The 21,207-nt window shown below is 37.5% G+C and overlaps 2 protein-coding genes across 4 annotated transcripts in view; one reads left to right on the top strand and one right to left on the bottom strand.

The window, feature by feature from the left end:
• Positions 1–8,226, top strand: part of RMP64 (ribonuclease MRP subunit p64) — a 16,289-nt gene extending 8,063 nt beyond the window's left edge. For 2 of the 3 annotated variants that reach the window (XM_007985802.3, XM_073009730.1), the window contains 4 exons: positions 478–839; positions 1,178–1,239; positions 3,466–3,725; positions 5,840–8,226. In XM_007985802.3, the coding sequence (XP_007983993.3) occupies positions 478–839; positions 1,178–1,239; positions 3,466–3,725; positions 5,840–6,308 (1,153 nt within the window). In that variant the 3' untranslated portion in view covers positions 6,309–8,226. The other variant, XM_007985803.3, reaches the window with a different exon arrangement.
• Positions 8,061–21,207, bottom strand: GTPBP8 (GTP binding protein 8). The gene is made up of 6 exons (XM_007985805.3): positions 20,798–21,207; positions 18,964–19,062; positions 16,826–16,956; positions 14,837–14,936; positions 12,239–12,357; positions 8,061–10,978 (listed from the first exon to the last, which is right to left on the bottom strand). The coding sequence occupies exons 1-6, from the start codon at positions 21,131–21,133 to the stop codon at positions 10,909–10,911; spliced, it is 855 nt and encodes a 284-aa protein (XP_007983996.1). The 5' UTR covers positions 21,134–21,207; the 3' UTR covers positions 8,061–10,908.

Genomic DNA, 21,207 nt, shown 5'->3' with positions numbered 1-21,207 from the left:
TTAATCAGAGAATCAGAGATAACTGATTACTAATCATTATTTTAAAATGCTAAACCTTTGATACTGTTTTCTGTAATGAAAATAGCTTTAATTTTTGCTGATTATAATACATGCCTGTTTTAAGAAATTTAAAAAGAAAAATGTGAAGAACCTGAAATTTGCGTAAAATCTCAATATCTACTATACTTAAGACTTTGATATGCATCCTTTTGTACATTTCTCCATGTAGTACTTTTTGAATATGTATATTTTTTTCCTGGTAGACTATCCTACAGTTTTTTGAGTAACATTTGGTACTTGGATTTTTCTGTTGGGATGGACTAATCTGGCTGTTTGCAAGTGTGCACCATAGTATTTTTTATCTGTACTGGAGGACCTTGATAGCCCTTTATTTTCAGCTTTCAGTCTTGCAGTTTATTATGTAATCTGCAAATTGTAATTACTAGTTAATTAATGAGCTCCTATTTCTTTCTCTAGGGTTCTCTATAAAGGTGTTTTAAAAAGGTTGATTTTGTTATATGAGCCTTTGTTTGGATTGCTTCAAGAGGTCTCTAGGATTCAACCAATGCCTTACTTCAAAGATTTTACCTTCCCTTCTGATATCACTGAATTTTTAGGACAGCCATATTTTGAAGCCTTTAAGAAAAAAACGTCTACAGCTTTTGCAGCTAAAGGAGTAACTAAATTGCTAAATAAACTGTTTTTAATGAATGAGCAGTCACCAAAAGCCAGTGAAGAAACCTTACTTGGAATTTCCAAAAAAGCTAAACAAATAAAGATCAATGTACAGAATAAAGTGGATCTTGGACAGCCAGTAAAGAATAAGAGAGTCTTCAAAGGTAATTTGCTTTGATACAGCACATACTCTAGTAAAACAAACAAACAAAAAAAGGAAACCTTTTGAAAGTAATAGGCATTGCATAGAAGGAAATTCAACATCTCACATCTTAATTTTGACTTACATTATCTATAGAGAGGTATGATAATACCTGTGCTTTCTAAGCTTGAGTACTTTAAGTTATTTGTTTCTGTAATTGCTTCCTAGTTATTTGCTTGCTTTATTCCTTTATTTATTTTGTGGTAATTTGGCAAGAAATGTCATGCACTTAAGAATTTGTTGTAGATTTGAAAATCGTATGCCTAAGGTTTTGTATCTGCAATTTTTCCACCTCCACAGAAAAGTCATCAGAATTTGATGTGAGGGCTTTCTGCAACCAGCTGAAACACAAAGCTACTCAGGTTTGTCTGGCTTCATTAAATTTAGCTTATGATTTCTGCTAATTTGTAGAGGATGCTTTTTACCAAGGGCAGAGATTGAATCTTCTCATTTTATCCCCAGCTCTAAGCTTAGTGCCTTCTTAGTTGTCAGTGTGTGCTTCTGAATGAATGGAGGCAGGGGATTTTTAATATATCTAGTTAATTCAGTTAATAGAGTACCTTCAGAAATATTTTAGTAGGAGTTTCTCTAGAATTTTAAAGTAACCGTAAGATCTGTTGTTAAGTATGGATTGTACTGCAGCTTAAGAGTATAGGCTTTGCAGTCAGATGGTTGGTTTGAATCCTGGCTTTGGTACTAGCTGTGTGACCTTCTGTGAGTTTCCTGATCTCTCCGTTTCTCTATTTTTGTAATAGTAATATGTGCCTCATAGGGTTGTGCTAGTTTTAATGCATGTAAAGCGTTCGGCAGTCTGGGGTATGGTAAGCATTTAATTGGAGTTAGATGTTATTAGCTACTGTCATTTTGGTCATCATCCTCATCGTTTTGTCATGAAGCTATTCCTTTACTCTTGTTGAGGTTCAAGTTTTAACATGATTGATTAATGTCTGTAAATTCTGTTTGTTCTGGACCTAGCAGCATATAAGTATATCAGCATTACTGTTTTACTCATTAACTTGACTTTTTGTTTTTAATCCTGTCTTTGCAAAGTATCTTTACTTCTGATATTTTTCATGGGTTAGTTTACTTCTTTTATTTAAGAATTCTTAAGCATACTTTCTTGAGCTCTAAGGACTCCAGCTTCCATTGATGTTCTAATTCATGAATTCAGAGTGAGGAGTAATACTTTCTGTGCCAGGCATTGTTCTAAGTGCTATATGCGTGAAGTCATGTATTTATATCACAGAAGCTCTGTGAGGTGGGCATGCTTATTACCATTTTCATGTTTCAGATGGGGAAATTGAGGCATAGAAAGGCCAAGAAACTTGGCCACATAGTGAATAAATGGCAGAGCTGCGATTTGAATGCAGGCAGTATGGTTTCATAGTCTGTCTTCTTTACCATTCACCAGTCCCCAGAATAGTTTTTCAACAGTATCTCAAGAACTACGGTGCTTTGTGAGCCTTGAAACTTCTGCAGCCAGTGCCCCTGTTTGTAGGTGATTGGCTTTGAAGTTGGTGGGTCAGGATCCCTCTTATTCAAGACTAATTGCTACTATATTTTTAGCAAATAGCAGTAACTTGCTTAGCTTTTAAAGTAAACTACTTCTGTTGATCACCAAACATAAACTATTGACATGGGTCACCAAACATAGAATATTTATGTTAAAACTTTTTCTACTTCTGTAAAAGTGCCTTTTGAGTGTAAGAAATTTGGAAGAAGGTAAGCTTTGAATGAATGATAGAGCAGATCATCTCGTAGGCAGCATATTTTCATAAAGAAATAGTAAACGTTAGTAAAATCCAAATGCGACTTGGTATAGAAAGAAGGGGTTGAAGAAGTAAAGGTGCCTTGTCAGAGGTGGTTGAAGTAGAATTGGAAGTGTTGCTCGGTTGAGCATTTTTAACAGATACTCAGCAGGCAGGCAGGCATTAACTGATTAATGGTCTTATTCTGCTGGGCGCTCTGCAGGGCCCCATATTTTCCCTGTTTTCAGAAACATTTCTAAATTGAGGAGGTTTGCTCAGGATATGGAAATAAGTGAAAAACGAATTGTGATATTCTGTTGGTATAGAGGAGAGGGGCCTTCCAGTGATCCCCAACCCTCTGCAATTAGGCTTTGACCAGTATTTAATCATGTGGGGTTTTATTGTGTATGTGAGATATGTGTGTTAGAATATTTATGTTAGCTTTCCTATGTCAGTCTAACTCAGCTGCGGATGGGACCTGTCCTGGTACAGAGGGGGAACAAAACAACTTGTATTTGGAGCAGTGGAGAAAAATTCAGTTTTTAAAGACATAAGGAAAGCTTATTGAGCAAAAAAATTTCCTTGAAGACTGACAAGTTATTTTTTTAATTTTTAGTTTTTGTGGGTACGTAGCAGGCATATATATTTATGGGGTACATAAGATATTTTGTTACAGGCGTACAGTGCATAATAATCACAGGGTAAATGGGGTATCCATCACTTCAAGCATTTAGGGACTGATAATTCTAATTTTTAAATTTTGATTATAAGCTAACTTTCCCTGTTGTCATATAATTACAATCATGTCCAATATATTTTTCTCATGTTTTCACGTTTCAGGAGACCAGCTTTGATTTTAAATGTTCTCAATCCAGATTAAAGACAACCAAGTATTCTTCTGAGAAAGTGATAGGAGCTCCTCATGCCAAAAGTGTTGTGCAAAGATTCCGAGAGGCTGAGTCCTTCACACAACTTTCTGAAGAAATCCAGATGGCAGTTTTATGGTGCAGGAGCAAAAAACTCAAGGCTCAGGCCATTTTTCTGGGTAACAAACTTCTTAAAAGCAACCGGCTTAAACATCTGGAAGCTCAAGGTACTAGGTAGGTATATTGCAAAAATTATGTTCCTTTACTTTTTCTGTTGTCGTTATGAGTAAAAGTGTATATTCAGGTCACTTTTCTTTAAAATGTGATGTCCAGCAGCCGCAGTGGGGCTAAATTGGGATGTACTCAAACTGCAGTTCCATTTGCTGCTTTTGTTGTAAGAGCAAAACTGTATCATTGGAAAAAGAAGATAAACAGGTTAATTGGACCTCAGTCATTTATGCTCTTCATCATTTCCATCTGCTCATTCAGGAACCGTTAAGAATGTCTGGTGTGCTGAGCCTGAGGATACAACTGCATAAAGACATGACTTGGTCTTCAGGGAGCTCAGGGTCTTCTGGAAAGGCAGCCCTTCTGCAGATAGCTTCAGCGCAGTGCAGTGGGATAAGGGCATGAGAGCAGAAGCAGAAGGTGCCTGCCTCCCGTGAGGCCCACCCAAGACTGCTGGGGTCTTGTACTGTTGCTACTTGCTACTGTTTGTATCAGCTGGACTCTATGTTTCTTTTCTGTGATTTTTATATTCAGAACTGTTTAAGGGTGCTTATCTTTGCTTGTGAACCAGTATTGCATGAAGTATTACATGAAGTTAGACATTAGACACTTCAGGGCTTAGTGGTAATGATTTCAAACACAAATAGGTATTAAGAGCCTATTCCACCTTCACAGAGGCAATTTTCTGATTTGTTTTTTATTGTATTCTTTAAGAAATATCTTGTGCATGCCCCGTAATTTCTTATACATAGTTATAGAGCTATTTAGGGATTTAAAATTAGTTCCTGGGGAGGAAGCACATATTAAAAATGTTGTTAAATTTTCTTTTGAAGTTTACAGAAAATATATTCCTGTTTCAGAAAAAAATTAGTATACAGTGAGGGTTTTGTAACACATTTTGATTAAAAGTGATAGGAAAAATAAAGTGCTTGAGGGGTTTTTACATTGAGATGGGTCCCCTAAAGGTGTGTAATAATCTAAAAGTCTTATGGCTGGAAACGCAGCCTGAGATGGAGAGAAGCATTCTGTTTAAAATTAGGTTTAAAATCAAGGGTAGATGAGGCAGAGGTAACAACTAAAAGTTAATGAGAAGGGTGGCAAAGTGGTGTTTATTGGTTAAACCATTACTCAGTACTTACCAGATACGGTGCTGCTTCATATACTGCCCTGTTTTGCTGTTTCATTAGTATATTTGTAGTAAACTTCATAATTTATTTAATGTCCATAATAACACTGTGAGGTAGACAGTATTATTCCCATTTCATAGATGGGTAAATGGAGGATTTTGCTCAAGGCATTAGATGTGGAACTCAGTTCAGGTCCTCTGTTTTCCTTTCAACTCTGAAGTACACCCACCTTCTTCCCACTTAAAAGCCACTGCTTATAGTAAGATAAGAAAATGGTTTGGAAGCAAAGATCATGATTTATTATAATGGGCTTCCTCAAAGTTTTATATCCATGCCCATCTTTTAAAATCTATCACAAACAGTGAAACAATTCAGTAAGGCACTGATGAACCTTGTGGCAGTGTACCCTGTGTGGAAGCAAAACACCTAAAATGATCAGCTGTTTGATTTCTGAATTTCCAAACTTGAAGATGACATATGAATCATAATTAGGGTAGCTTAAGGCTGTCAGTGTGTCTGGGCCAGAAGCCCTGTCTTCACATTCTTTTATAAACTTCTCTTAGCCTTTATTCCTTTTTCCTTGTTCATTTCCTGCTACACCATGAAGCTGATTATCCAGATTCGGATTAGTATGTACTGGCAGATTTTTTCATTTGTGATGTTTTCTCATGTCTATTCATTACATTATGAACAGATTTAGCAGTTATGAGGGAAATGCTCTAAAAGTACAGGGGTATCTCACCATTCAGCGAATTGCTAGCGGCTGTACTTTTGAGAGTTTGAAAGCAAAATGGGGACACATTCGTCTACACTTCAATCAGAGGGCATTTGTGCTCTGAAAAAACAGACTTGGGGGTGACACATTTTTCAATGTGGTTCTGGGATTGTACACAGGCATAGGACTTGTAGATAAATTGTGTATTTTCCTTTTCAGTTGGTAAAGAATGTTTTTCTGCATCTTAAGCCCTGATTTTTCCTCTCTGTCTTTTAAAGTTTGCCAAAGAAACTAGAGTGCATAAAAACGTCTATTTGCAACCACCTTCTTCGTGGCTCAGGTATCAAAACTTCAAAGCATCATCTGAGACAGAGAAGATCACAGAATAAATTTTTACGGAGACAAAGTAAACCACAGAGAAAGTTGCAGTCGACTCTTTTAAGGGAAATTCAGCAGTTCTCTCAAAGGACTCAGAAGACTGCTGCAGATACCAGTGCTAAGTGGAGACTCTCACACTGTACTGTGCATAGAACTGATCTCTACCCTAACAGTAAGCAGCTCTTGAATAGTGGAGTTTCAATGCCTGTCATACAAACTAAGGAGAAAATGATGCATGAAAATCTTAGAGGCATCCATGAAAATGAAACTGATTCGTTGACAGTGATGCAAATAAATAAAAACAGTACATCAGGAACCATTAAGGAGACAGATGACATTGATGATATTTTTGCTTTAATGGGAGTTTAGGTGTTCATATGTGAGAATTTTAAGTGATTAACAAGGCTCGTTCAGTGTTCTAAGTAGAACTGCTAAGATCTGGAAGTACCACCTGGACTCACAGAGGAGCTGCTTTTGTGCAGCATTGCACAGGAGTTCAGTTCAGTTCAGTCTACATATAAAGTAGCACTGTGTCATTTCATCAACAAGTATTTCTTTTTGGTTTCAACTACATGCCAGGTGTTAATATGAAAAATCTGCCACAGCTTACCCTTGAGAAGCAGATGTAATTCCTTGAGGCCAGTAAGTCTCTGAAAAACTGAATAATTTTATGACTTACTGGGCAATTTAATAATCGTTTGCAAAAACCATTGTGTCTTGAGGTAAATGAGGAGGGAGGGTGGGGGATAGCAAGGAAACACCTGAAAGGTCACTTTGGCCTTAATTGGTTCCATTGTACATAGGTCCACCTCTGAATACTGGTTTGTAGCTCCTGACAGTTATGCTGTCTTGTAAGTTGGAATTGATATCAAGGTTTGCCACTGCTTGTATTACCAGGGACTGGTTACAACCATTATTTCTCTTCATTTGCTCAGCTTATCTCATATTGAAGTGCGTTTGGAGTTCTCCAGGAGGTTTTAATTGTATTTATTTGGCTACCAGTGATTGATTCCAAATAAATCTTTTTACAAAAAGGATATAAGGTGGTTTATGGTTACATATGAAATATAACAGGGTAACAGGTAGAGAAAATAAAATGAAAATATCAGGTTAGGAGACACAAAGTAGACCCAGGAATGAGGCTAGAACATTTATAATTTGGTGTTGATGCTGTCATCTGATAGGGGATGTTGCTCATACTGTTGCTCTGAGGGAGTACATCTTGAGTATTTTCAAATAATGATGTGAAGTTTGAGGTAGGTATCTTTCCACTGTTCTCCTTTACTAGAATTAGGTTATTAAGCTTCTCTAGTGGCCTTAACTTTTGTTACACAGAGATTTAAAGAAAACCAAAGCAGTACCTTAGTTATGTACTGCATCCTCCTTTTCCTCAGCCACCCTATCGTAACAAGTTATTTCCCTTCCATTCTTTATTTGACTTTGTTCTTTCCCTGTCTGCCTTCTGCATTTTCTCAGTTATCTACCAGTGGTTCTCAAACTTTAGACTTTTTGAGAATCGCCTGGTGGGTTGCTAAAAGATGCAGATTAGTCCTTTACTAGAGACTTATAAACAAGGGCCAGAAATCTGTATTTTTAACATGGAGCCCACGTGATTTTGATCCAGGTGGCCCCAAATCCAGTTACGTAAACACTGCTTTAGCTTCTCTCCTGAAGCCTTGTTAAGTAAACTGGTTTAATCTTTAATCTCTAGTCACTTTTCATGTTCCTTTTGGCTTCCTACCAAGTGGTAGTATCCATTTAGTGCCTTAAAATATGGACAATACCAAGGAGATTTCATTCCAGACAAATCTAGAAATGGCCATTAGCTTCTAAGTGTCCTTGTGTTCAATATGTTTCCTTTACCTATTGGGAAATGGAAGGTAAATTCGTAAGAGAACTGGTGTATAGCTTTGTGGACCATAGGGCTTATTTGCTGAGAGTTGTCTATATTGATGCACCCAGTCCCCTAAGTAGCCTTTTTTAAGACTTCATGTAACTGATTCAGAAAAAAACTCCCAGTCAAGACTTCATTTAGCTGATTCAGAAAAAAACTCCCTGGGAATTAGGAGATTTAAGGTTCAGTCTTGCTGCTTCTACTTGCATGTGGCTTCACTGAGCTAGTCAGTTTCCCCTGGCTTAGGTTTCTGGAATTGACGTGGATTTTTTTTTTTTCAAGAATGAAACTTTTATAGCTGAAATAAACTTTGGAGCTTATCTTTCATTGGAAAAACCAGGGAGGTTCAGTGAGTTAAGGACAATACAGCATGGACTGGACCACACCAGTCTAGCATTTGTTTCCAAATTCATTCATGTTCTTTTGGAGTATCTTCATCTCCTCATTTTCCTGTCTTCTGCCCTTTACTATTCTGTAAAAATGGCAAAAAAGCTTCACATGTGTACACAAAATGACAATGTGTATGTTTATAAGGAATTTAGTATTCTATATCAGTTTTTCTAAATAAATCGAAATATTTATCATTTAAAAAAATGCAATCTAAAGTATACCAAACTGTAACTTACCTAGTGAGATTAGAAACTACTGTCAGGGTCATCGTAGTGAATTATTATTATTACTACTTTTGAGACAGAGTCTTGCGCTGTTGCCCAGGCTGGAGCACAGTGGTATGATCTCAGTTCACTGCACCCTCCACCTCCTGGGCTCAAGCTATTCTCCCACCTCAGCCACCTGAATAGCTGAGACTCCAGGCACCACCCTGCCCTGGCTAATTTTTTAAAAACTTTGTGTAGAGATGGGGTTTCACCATGTTGCTTAGGCTGGTCTGAAACTCCTGGACTCAAGGGATCTGCCCACTTTTGTCTGCCAAAATGCTAGGATTACCCACATCCTAGCACCAACTTTATCACTTCTGATGGCATTAGGACACACAGGCCATTTATAAGAGCAGTGTTTGAGACCTCGTGTGTGTCACTTCAAAGCCTCTTGGCCTTCATACTAAAGTCACTGCTGTGGTAACCACTTTCAAGTAGGGCTGAACCTTGCCTCTTGCTCTGGGGACGGCTCACTTCCTGCCCCTGGGCTTCTCAACAGCTGCAGGAACTGCCTAGCACTGGGGTATGTACAACCCAGAAGAGGTGTGGGGCTACCCCATCCCCTCCTCAAAGAAATTCAGAGGCACAGTGTGAGGCTGACTTCCATCTTGGATGCTAATCTACCATGTTGACTTCTGATAACCAGTTCCAGGAATGCCTCTGAGATTTCTACTTTTACCTGTTAAAAGAACACACACTCACTGTAAATCCTGGCAAATTATAGGCTATGTTGCAAACAGCATTCTTGCCTTTCCCTGAGGAGTTGACTTCAGTGTCTCACATGTTCCTTCTGAAGCATGTAAACCCTTTTCACTATGGCATATAAGCCCTGGGTCGGGGGTAACTGCGGGGATCCACTGTCTCGTCACTGCCTGAGACATGGCTTCTGTGCATAAGTCCCTAATAAATGTTTCTGACACAATGGATTTGTCGGCCTCTTTCTTTGGCATCTCAGCACCCTCAGTCTTTAGGGATAGGTTGCATAGACCTGCTCACTGTAGAACACATATTTCCTAAGACTTGTCATAAGTTCCCTCAAGATCTAGCACTAGTGCCTACGTTTTGGCTAACTCAATGAATATGTCGTTAATAGGCCTGTCTTGTTTCATTTTGCCACTGTTTCCTGGGATCACTTCCCAAATTTACATATGTAAGCTTTTGGCTCAGGCTCTGCTTATAGGAGAACCAAGGATAAATCAAAGCAGTAAAGTAACACTGACAGACAAAAAGATGACTTCCAAGATAACTCTTTTGTTACTATATATTTTATGAATGTCTATATTTAAAAAATCTTTTTTCTGGCTGAAAACATTCCGGGTTAGATTAGACCAATTCCATCAACTATACAACTGACAATATATTCAGATTATTTTCTGAAAAAAAGCCATGAAGTTGGTTTATAGCTTTAATTAATTTTTTATCCAGCAATACAGCTATAACCTTTTAATATTCAGCTTTACTTTGAAAAGCTAAGCCACTTACATGAATAGGTCAGTGGCACCTTTGCAAAAATCTTTTCTATTACCTTTAGTTCAAAGGCTTTATCTTTCCATTCTGAATTTTAAATGTAGCCGTCTAAACTGTCCCATCAGCTTTTTTCTCTTGCCTTTTGCAAATTAGTTTTTTCACTTAAAGCTATTTTTGTTTTTTGCTTTTTCACTAGTGAAAATGTTACTTCCCCCGTGAAAGGACATTTCCTGTAATCTACCTGTGAATTTTGCTATATTTCTTTGTTGGTTTGGCTTTACAAATATGTAGCTGTCTTCTCACATGTTACCTGCTGTAAAACCATTTTACTCTTAATAGCTTTCAAGGTACAGTAACATAAATTTCAGAGAAATCAAGTAAGTTGCCCAAGATCCAACATATATAATAAACATCAGAACTGGAACTTGAATTCTGTTCTTTCAGTTGTTTCCAACATGGACTAACACATTTTATCAAGAATGTTTTCAATATTCAAATAAGGACTCAAAAAAATAGGCGTACATAGTAACATTTATCCATCAACTTACCTATTGATGCTTAACAGAAAAGCAGCCCCCTTTTACCTGGCCCATATTAACATTAAAAAAAAAAATACACGTAGTAGACATATTCTTCAAAAGACAAAAGCCCAATAAAATGTCAAACCCTTCTCTACATAGTTGTAACGGGTTTTCATTTTATGGCTGTGCTCTTGCTCGTCAGTTTGTTAAAACAGGGGAATCAGCTAGTAGCTGTTCTAATGAACACCATAATTCAATTACTTATAAACTCCCCCCCCAGGCGCAAATTCTTGTTTTAAAGCTGAAGTGATCCTCCTGGAAGTTACAGATGCCCAACATTTAAAACAATGTTGGAATTCTTCTAGGTATTTAACTCCAGTTAGCATAAAGCTTCTTTTTTTTTTTTGAATCTTCAGCTAAACTGGGAACCGTTAGTCAAGATTTCCTGTTACACTGGCTATAAAGCATCTCAACAGATGGATTCCAGAAAAGGTCACAGAGCTGTGAAAAGAAAAGAAAAAAATAATTTTCTTCCTTTCCTCAGAGATAACATCTGAATTCATCAACTTAAAAAAATTTGCAAATTCTTAGGATTTCATGTATGAAAGCAGAACATCTTTTAATGTGTTCTAGCTTTCTTCTCTTCCCCCAGCCCCGTCTTGTAGTATCCTAAAATCTGATGATCAATATCTGATCCATTTCCTTCATGATTCCAAAAATTTCACTATACCTTCTGTTTTGCTTTGTTTTCCAGAATAAGTCTTGATCTCTTTAGTTTGTTCTTTTTTGTAACAAATATTCAATTACCTTGTTAGACTTTTCAGGTTTTAAAAAAATTACCATGACTGTTACTGTATATATTATTTTTCTATCTGTCTTCCTACATCCATCCATCCCTCTGTCTGTCCATCAGTATGGAGATCAGCCAAAATGTTTCTCAGGTATGGATATACTAGTTTTTTTTTTTTTTTTTGAGACGGAGTCTTGCTCTGTTGCGCAAGCTGGAGTGCAATGGTGCGATCTTGGCTCACTGCAACCTCCGCCTCCCAAGCAGCTGGGATTACAGGCGTGTGCCACCACACCTGGCTAATTTTTTTTGTTTGTTTTAATTTTTCTAGAGAGGGTTTCACCATGTTGACCAGGCTGGTTTTGGACTCCTGACCTCAGGTGATCCGCCGAAAAGTGCTAGGATTAACAGGTGTGAGCCACAGCGCCTGGCCTTCAAATGCCTCTAGTTTTAAGTGACACTTTAAGAGATACTGACAGTATTACAGGTTTTCAGTATATAAAGTTATAAAAACAATTCAACTAACAAGTGGATAAAGAAAATGTGGTATATATGTACCATGTAATACTACTCAGCCATAAAATGGAACAAAATAATGGCATTTGAAGCAACCTGGATGGAGGTGGAGACCATTATTCTAAGTGAAGTAACTCAGGAATGAAAAACCAAATGCTGTATGTTCTCACTGATAAGCGGGAGCTAAGCTATGAGGACACAAAGGCATAAGAATGATATAATGGACTTTGGGGATTCATGGGGAAAAGTGGGAGGGGCGAACGATAAAAGACTACACACACGGTACACTGTACACTACACTGCTTAGGTGATGGGTGTGCTAAAATCTCATAATCACTAAAGAACTTTTCCACACTACCAAAAACCTGTTCCCCAAAAACTATTGAAATAAAAAAATTTTAAAACCCACATCATTCTCATGTTACTTCATAAAATACAAAAAATAAAACAACTCTTACCTTACAGGAAACAACTGAGGAAAACATCCTTGAGTTTTCGTGTTAACAAATTTCTGGATTTGAAGCACTTGTTTTAAGAGATGTCCCTTGGAAGATTTGTCAATTTTTGTTAATACAATCTATAAGAAAACAAATTTTTATGCATTAGAAATAAAGTGGTTCTTAATAATTTTACACATTTTAGCTACAATTTTTCATTCACAGCTAGGTGACCCGTGCAAATTTATCTCTGTACCTATTTCCTCATCTATAAAACAAAAAGAATGACCCATAAAGGAGTAGCTACGAAGATTAAATGAGCAAATGTGTGAAACACAAAGTATACGCTGTGTGTCTGCTGCTTAATAGTGCTTTAACCACATAGGGCGATAATATCTTGGAAAGATCAATGAGAAGGGTCCTGGAGTTACATTTGCAATTGTTCATATGATCACAATATACCTGATAGCTTAAGATATATAAATGAATATTGGGTTTATCTATATAAAATTGTCAATTTGTAATCATTTTTTGACCTATACTCTAAAGAAGAAATCAGGCTATTTGTAGGTTGTATCTACTAGTTATATTCCAAGTAAGTCCAGAATTCTACTTGTCCAAAGACAAGTATCGTAGTGCAGAAAAGGTCAAAGTATGGATGATTACAAAAATCAATTAAAAATAAAACCTTAATCCACCAGGTATTCCTGGTGAGTTTCTGTAAAATTAAATTTCCTGGCAAATCATTTTTGCTTTTTAGTCATAAAAGATACTAATGGCAGGAGTGAGATGTCATGATACATATATTGGTTTGTGTCCACGGTTCCTTTCTCATAACTCCCATAGCCCTTGTTACAATCTTTTGTTTTAATGTTGGATATGTTAGGCATCAGGAAATAAAATCTCTCTGACCTCCTGCCTTCCATTCACCTGCTCCAAGACAAGACTTGTAATCTTCCCTCACCTTTCTCATTGTGGGTCATATGACCCTCATTCCAGAGAGGGTCCCACCCCATGCCCTGGGAGAAGGGATGCTGATGTCATGAAGGCCCAGAAGACTGGGTTTGGAGAGCTTTCAAATAGCTGAACACAGGGACGTTCCCAGAGGGTGGCATGCCCAAGGAGGACATGGAGGTTCTGTGCATCTTCACTGTATCCTTTGTAATATACTTTATAATACCATCAGAAAACATGTTTCCCTGAGTTCTGTGAGCCACTCCAGCAATTAATCAGACCCAAAGAAGGGGTAGTGGGAACCCCAACTTGAAGCCAGTCTAGATATTCTAGAGGCCCAAAATTGTGACTAGTGTCTGAAGGCGGGTGGGAGTAGTCGTCTTGGGGACTGAATCCTCAGTCTGTGGGATCTGATGTTATCTCCAGGTAGACAGTATTAGAATCAAATATTCAGATACCGAGCTGGTGTCCACTGCTTGCTGGTGAAGAAAAAACCCCTACATATTTGGCCACAGAAATAGGTGCTAATTGTTGTGGTATGAGAGCAGAGGAAAAACATGGTTCCAGTGTTTTTCCCATAGTGAGAAGCAGAAAGTGTGTGGTTTCTAATGACCTGTGAATCCCTCCACAAATGGGAGTCTTTTCTCATAAAGGCAAATATACTGATATTTAAAAGGAGATACAGATATAATTTCTCTATTCCAATTCCTTTTCCAATGAAGAAAGTACTATTTCCTTTCAATTAAAATTGAGGAAAACATATGATTTCATAAACTAGTATCTGTGATACCAAATAAGGAATACTATTATTTAGTTTGGCAATATTTAGGCATTTTTACTAGGTAGACTATCAATCCTTTGACTCCTAATAAATTGTCTCTAATGCTTCATAGGGCTTTTGCAAACCCCAAGAATTCCAAGACCCCAAGAATAAAACAAAAGTGGCTAACTAGTTACTTGGTGTGATTTGTACTAAACTCCACTTCTACATATTAGTGGCTTTCTGACATCTTTTTGAAACCAAATTATAGTTATTGTGTTCTTCACTTTTCTTTGGAAATAAACTTTAAGAGTGCTATTTTATCTGGAAGTCTCACAAAGCAAAATTAATGTGGATACCAATCTACAATTCTGTATTCTATTCTAGGTCAAAAGACAAAGAATACTTGAAAGAAATTCCCAGAAGAAATTTTGTTTGCTTTAAAAATATAAAAATCCTACTAGTGTGTGCTGGAGGCTGCTATGTTCCTGGAATAATTTTAAAATTTTAAATTAGTTAAGCAACTTTTAAAGTGGCAGTTTTATTCACATTCTTATCAGTACTGTCTGTCAAGCTACTGTTAAAGAGTTAACTTTTTCTGAAAAAATGTTTATGTTGCTATAAAAAGAAAAAGTGAAAAGTACATAAGAACATTAAATGAACAGCTGAAAGAAACCTTTAATTTTTAAAACATACAGCTGAGCAACAGAAAAGAATAAAAGTGCCACAGAACTTATTTTAATTAATATTAACGGATGATTAATTGAAAAGATTATTCAAAAGGCACTCTCCTTTATCTTTTGAGGAGGCAACACAAGCTCAATTGTTAAAAGGTGCATGTACACACAGATGCACATAGAACTGATTATTTCTAATTGCAACCATGATTCAAAGGAAGTACTTACCACATAAGGTAATGCAAATTCTTCACACATTTCTATGGCAATATTGTCTGTTTTTTGAATTCCAACAACACTATCCACTAATAAAAATGTTCTCTTCAAGCTATAAGCATGCAGAAAAGAAGATTAATGGCAATATAAAATATACCCATTCATTTATCCCCTCTTCCTTACTATACTAAGAAATTCTCCTTGGAGTAAATCTCAATCCAAAATTAAAAAATTTCTTCAGGCAAAAGGAATTCTCAATTTGCCAGAAGTTTATCCTGCAGTCCAGTAGGTCTCAGTGCTATTTACTTTCAATAACTAAATTCACTAAATATTAACTTAATTCAATAAGGATATATTGGACATAAGACATTCTGCCTGGGACTTGATATATAATGAGTGACTTCCCTCTTCTAAAAGCTTAAACTCGAGGAGAAAGAGATACAAATCAAATTAACCATAAATTACAGATTATAAATTATAGAAACCATAATTTATATAAATCAAATTAACCATTAGTTAGAAAACTTTGTTTTTTTAGAGCCTCATTTGGTTGCCCAGTCTGGAATGCAGTGGCACGATCTTGGGCCACTAACCTCCGCCTCCTGGGTTCGAGTGATTCTCCTGCCTCAGTCTCCTGAGTAGTTGGGATTACAGGCGTGCACCACCATGCCTGGCTAATTTTTTGTTGTTGTATTTTTAGTAGAGTTGAGGTTTTACCATGTTGCCAGGCTGGTCTCGAACTCCTGACCTCAAGTGATCCGCTGGCCTTGGCCTCCCAAAGGCTGGGATTACAGGCATGAGCTGCCATGCCTGGCCTGTATAGAATTTTTTTTTTCTTTTTTTTTTTGAGATGGAGTCTCGCTCTGTTGCCCAGGCTGGAGCGCAGTGGCACAATCTCGGCTCACTGCAAGCTCTGCCTCCCAGGTTCATGCCATTCTCCTGCCTCAGCCTCCCGAGTAGCTGGGACTATAGGCACCGCCACCATGCCCGGCTAATTTTTGTATTTTTAGTAGAAACGGGGTTTCACCATGTTAGCCAAGATGATCTCGATCTCCGGACCTTGTGATCTGCCCACCTTGGCCTTTATTACCCTAACACTAATAGATAACAGAAACCAGACAAATTATATTTTGTATTTTCTTATGTAAATATTTGATTTTACCCTCTATGTAAAGCTACAACAAATAAGATACTTATAAACATTTTTTTACATTTCAAAAGATTAACATCAATTTTCTATATATGGTGCAATTTTTGAAACAGAACTGTTACTTGACTACATAAGGAGACAAAAAAGAGATATTATTTGCAGCAGATCTGATGTCTGAAGTATTTTAAGATGATCAGAATTTACTGATTTTAACCAACAATTTTCATTTTCAAAATTAGCCAAGTAAGAGTTTGGTTTAAAAAAAAAATTAATGGGCCGGGCACAGTGGCTCACGCCTGTAATCCCACACTCTGGGAAGCCGAAGTAGGTGGATCACCTGAGGCCAGGAGTTCGAGACCAGCCTGGCCAACATGGTGAAACTCCATCTCTACTAAAAATACAAAAATGAGCTGAGCATGGTGGTGCACACCTGTAGTCCCAGCTACTTGGGAGGCTGAGGCAGGAGAATCACTTGAACCCGGGAGATGGAGGTTGCAGTGACTCCAGATCGTGCCACTGCACTCCAGCCTGGGTCACATAATGAGACTGTCTCAAAAAAAAAAAAAAAAAAAAAAAATTAACTATGCTGAGTACTCTTTAGTCTCAATTAAAATTTGGGAAAACACTTAAATTTAATATTAGGGGTAAACTAAACCACAGACAGAAAACAAGCAAGCAGTATAAACCTTGGCCCTAAATATTGTATTGTGGAATATTATGAGAATAAAATGGACCTTATAAAATAAGTCATTTGATAAAACTGAAGTGTTAATCATGTATATAATACTCTACTGATGAAAACATGTGTTGGGGTTAAATGTATAACTATTATAAGAAAATATTTTCCTTACTTTCTTCGTTCTTTTAGATAGGTCTCTACCATGTCAACAAAATCTTCAGGTGCTCTATAGCCATAACCTGGCATGTCCACCACTGTAAAATGTTTTCCAACTTTGAAAAAATTCATTTTCTTTGTGTGTCCCTGATAAAGTAAATAGAAAAAAAAAAGCTGTCTTAAGATATGTCCTCCATCTACTTAATGATTCAAAATGTTTTCCAGTTAATCAACCAATATTTATTAAAAGTCAAGTACATATAACCTTAACTATGCTGATGATGAACAGGAAGAGAAGACAGAAGGGGAATGGCTGGAGATAAGTTTAGATCATACTACTTTTTGCTTCATTTTAAAAAAAGAATCTGTATGACTTAAGAAGAACTTTAGATTCCATATTAGAAACATATGGGCAAAATATTTTGGAGTCTTTCCTATTGGATTAACTCTTAGTGACAAATTCACCCTGTTCTAAATTGTGACTGCATCAGTCAACGTTCTCTGATGAACAATATATCTCCACTTTAAAGAGAAACTAATTATGGCAAGGATGGGTTAAAATGCTTACCATCAGTCATACACATTTTCATAAAACCTAGATCCAAAGTCTGATCGTTTCCTATACCTAGACTATTGCTTCCCTAAAATCAAGATGTTTTGCATATTTTATTAGGTGGATTTTAGTGCTTTCATTAAATAATTTTTTACTGTATAGACAACATAATTACAAAATGTTTGTGCAACTAAAATTGATGCACAGATGATGAAAACTGGTTTATTCGTAGTTTTATGTCCATAGGACATATATTAATCAGAAAAGATAAGATTATGATAGGCAATTTTATTTTATTTTTTTTTGAGACAGAGTTTCGATCTTGTTGCCCAGGCTGGAGTGCAATGGCGCAATCTCAGCTCACTGCAACCTCCACCTCCCAGGTTCAAATGATTCTCCTGCCTCAGCCTCCCGAGTAGCTGGAATTACAGGAATGCACCACCACGCCCGGCTAATTTTATATTTTTAGTGGAAACGGTTTCTCCATGTTGGTCAGGCTGGTCTCGAGCTCCCAACCTCAGGTGATCCGACAGCCTCGGGCTCCCAAAGTGCTGGGATTACAGGCGTGACCCACTGCGCCCAGCGTGATAGGCAATTTTAAAAGTTAAGTCAATTGTTTGGATCTTAGAACAAATATTATCAAAGGAAAGATTTTTATAAATGATTTTAAGTTCCCAGTCAGTTTACTTGTCTATAGGAAAATGATTTTAGAATTACAGATTGGGAATGTCAAGAATACATTTCCTCCATTGTACTCTCACAAAAGGAAGGAGATCACTCTACTTAGAAGTGATCATTTAGCTGATTTATTTGGTAAGGCAGGGCAGGAGTAAGGACGGGAGGGTTAAGGAATGGAAAGAATAATTAGCAATGGAGCCAGAGAATCATTTTATGAAGTGGGGAGCAAGAAAAGACCTAGTGAAGTTTCATGGAAGGGTTCCAACTCAATGAAAGGGGTGTGTGTGCACTCGTGCACGCACATACACAGGGATAGTGAACATTAGGGTTGGTGGAAAGGTTTACCGTGGCCAGATAAGGTGAGAGAAAGTGGGGGTGATTTTGAAGAAAGGGTATCTTAGATACTGGTAGAGACTGCGTCATTGAGAAGAAAGCAGAGGGAATTAGAAAGTGATAGAAAGCTATTACAGCAGACTGGTTAGGAAAACAAGCACATAAGAATATGCTGAATGTGTTTGTGTAACTAATTCATGTACCTTATACCTTAAAAAAGATTCTAGGAGGAAAAAAGCAAGAAAAATCTAAAAGCCATTTCCCCTACAATCAATGTAGAACTAGATGATCACTGTTACAGAAGGAAATATAGAATGACAATAACACACTTTATTTGGCAACTCTTTGCAAAATTTGGATAAAGAAAGATTTTCTGAAGATACTGTCTAGACTACTAAAATAAATCCAGCTACACTTCCTTTTCTTCAGAGAAATACACAGGCATTAGGATGTCTTACTTTATTACTTTTTTGAAAGAAATCACTTCTCTAGGAACTTAGCAATTATGATTTCTTATACCTTCCAGCATTTATTATTCATGTTAGTTAATCCAAGAGATAGTCCAAACATATTTAAAAACTTCAACATACTGGTTTTTTGGAGACTCTGACTTCAACCTCAGGGGCCAGTGAAAATAAAGCCTTGATTAGGGATGATTTTCCAACATTGCTTCTGCCTATAAAACACACCTTATACAAGAAAAAAGAAGATAAGTTAAGTACTAGCTGTATATGATATTCTGCATTAGATGCAAAAAACTTCAAATTCTAACATAGCTAATATTTATTGAATGAATTCAATGTGCTAGACACCATTTTAAGCATTCAGCATATATTTTATTTTATTTTTTACAGCATCCTAGGAAGTAGGTGATATTATCCCCTTTTTACGGATGAGAGAACACAATAACCCCAAATTATACAGCTACAACGTGAAGGAGTTGGGATTTGAACTCAGGACATGTATATCTACAATCTGTGCTTTTAGTTTCACTACACTACTCAAGAATATATGCAACTGTTATTACGCATTTCATATTTACAAAGCTTTTTAGGGTAAAACCTAAATGTAGTTCAACAGAACTAGATGAAAAGTACAACTACATGTTTGGAAGCACATTTTCTCAGGCACCCCCATGGTATACTGTAACCCCACTGCAATTTAAAAACGTACTCTTTTCCCTTGATCTCTCTTGTTCCAATTAAGCTTTTCTCCTCTATAGTGTGGAAAACAACAGAATATTCCCGATAGTAACCATTAATACACATGGCTCTGCTTTTGAACATGGTATTGAGGGAATGGGGTACAATGCCAATCAGTTGTTCTCAATGACGGCCGTACTGCCCCTTGAGGGACATGTTGGAGATTTTAAGGGCATTTGTGGTTATCAAGACAACTGGGGAACATTTACTGGGCAGGGGCCAGGGAACCTGTCCTGGAAAATTCTGGTCACTCCTTAAAAATTAATTGATCGGAGTCCTGCAAAAATTTTAAATGCTCTGCCAGAGCAAATCTAATGCTATTATGTAGATTAAACTGAATTTTAAAAACGAATTACAAAAAAGTCCAGTAATTTAGAAGCTTAAATAAAAAAGCAATGGCTGTCTCAAAATCATTAAATAATTGAGGTACTCCTTGAATCCTGACTATAGTTCTACATATATTTACACAAAATATCTGACTACAGTTCTACATATATTTAGATGAAATATCTCTGGGCGATGGTGCACTTAATGTAAATACACATGGAGAGCTGAGATGCCTTTTAGCAGACTTAGAACAGAATATCATTAAATTGCAGGACATGCAAAAATGCTCACTCATGAAATTTCACTAATAAACGTTGTTATAAAAAACTTTCCACATTATTGCCATCTAGAGATAATTATTATTTTTGCAAATGATAGGAAATTTAGATTAGGCGAAAGTTACTTATTGAAAAGGACCATCTCATATGTGAAACAATTACTCGTTTCCTATTCTTCACTGTCTAAATTCTGTCTAATTTGTCTGGCATGTTTTCCCTGCTTAAGTTAAATAGGAGAAAAAAAGGACAGAGTTAATTTTTTGAATGCGAAGTTTGGGTTTGAAAACCTTTTAAAGCCCTTTGAAGTCTTCTATATTCATTCCCAAAATAATTTAAACTGTATACAGGCAGTCTCTGGCTTACAGCGGGTCAACTTAACGATTTTTGACTTTACGATGGGTTTGTGGGGTATTGACTGCATTTTCTACTTACGATGGGTTTATCGGGTATCCCCACGTACATGGAGCATCGGCATATATCTATTTAGTTAAAATAATACATGCGCTCACACAAAGCTAGAAAATACAACAGCAAAATCACCCGCGAGCCCGACAGCCGGGACAGCTGTTAGCGCTGTGACGCCGGCGCGCAGGTGAACCGTGAGAATCGCCTCTTACCTCAGGCCTGGGGAGGTCCGGGGCGTGGTCTATACGAACGGCAGAGCTGACGTAGTCGATGCGGTTCCCTTCAGTGGCCGTGAAGACGTTGTCCGCCCTCGCGATGTCCTCCGGGCTCGGGTCAAAGATACGCAGGTGAAGGTCTTGCCTCCTGTCGGGGGCGAGGAACCGCTCGACTTCCTGCAGCGGGTAGAGCAGCTTCCTCAGCTGCTGCTTCGGCAGCCGCAGCACCTCAGCAAAGGCTTGGGACGTGCTGTTAGAGCGGCTCAGTAGTTCCAGCACTGCAGGCATTGCAAACAGCTTTTCCGCTCTCAGCCGCAGCCTGGGCGCCGCCATTCTCCCTTCCCAGAAGGCGGGCAGAGAGACTTTACTCCTGTGGCCTGGGTTGCACGTGGGTGAGCGCCCGCTGC

Source organism: Chlorocebus sabaeus, chromosome 22 (assembly GCF_047675955.1).
Source record: "Chlorocebus sabaeus isolate Y175 chromosome 22, mChlSab1.0.hap1, whole genome shotgun sequence".
NCBI classification, from domain to species: Eukaryota; Metazoa; Chordata; class Mammalia; order Primates; family Cercopithecidae; genus Chlorocebus; species Chlorocebus sabaeus.
The sequence above is the reverse complement of the archived record's forward strand: the minus strand, read 5'-3'. Positions and strand labels throughout refer to the sequence as shown.

What these genes read in the sequence shown, in the direction of transcription:
- GTPBP8 (XM_007985805.3), bottom strand. Translation starts at nt 21,133, where the DNA reads ATGGCGGCGCCCAGGCTGCGGCTGAGAGCGGAAAAGCTGTTTGCAATG. An exon ending in TATCTAAAAGAACGAAGAAA is followed by an intron (nt 14,937 to 16,825) that starts GTAAGGAAAATA and finishes GCATGCTTATAG; the next exon opens with CTTGAAGAGAACATTTTTAT. An exon ending in CCTCAGTTGTTTCCTGTAAG is followed by an intron (nt 10,979 to 12,238) that starts GTAAGAGTTGTT and finishes TTCTTTTCACAG; the next exon opens with CTCTGTGACCTTTTCTGGAA.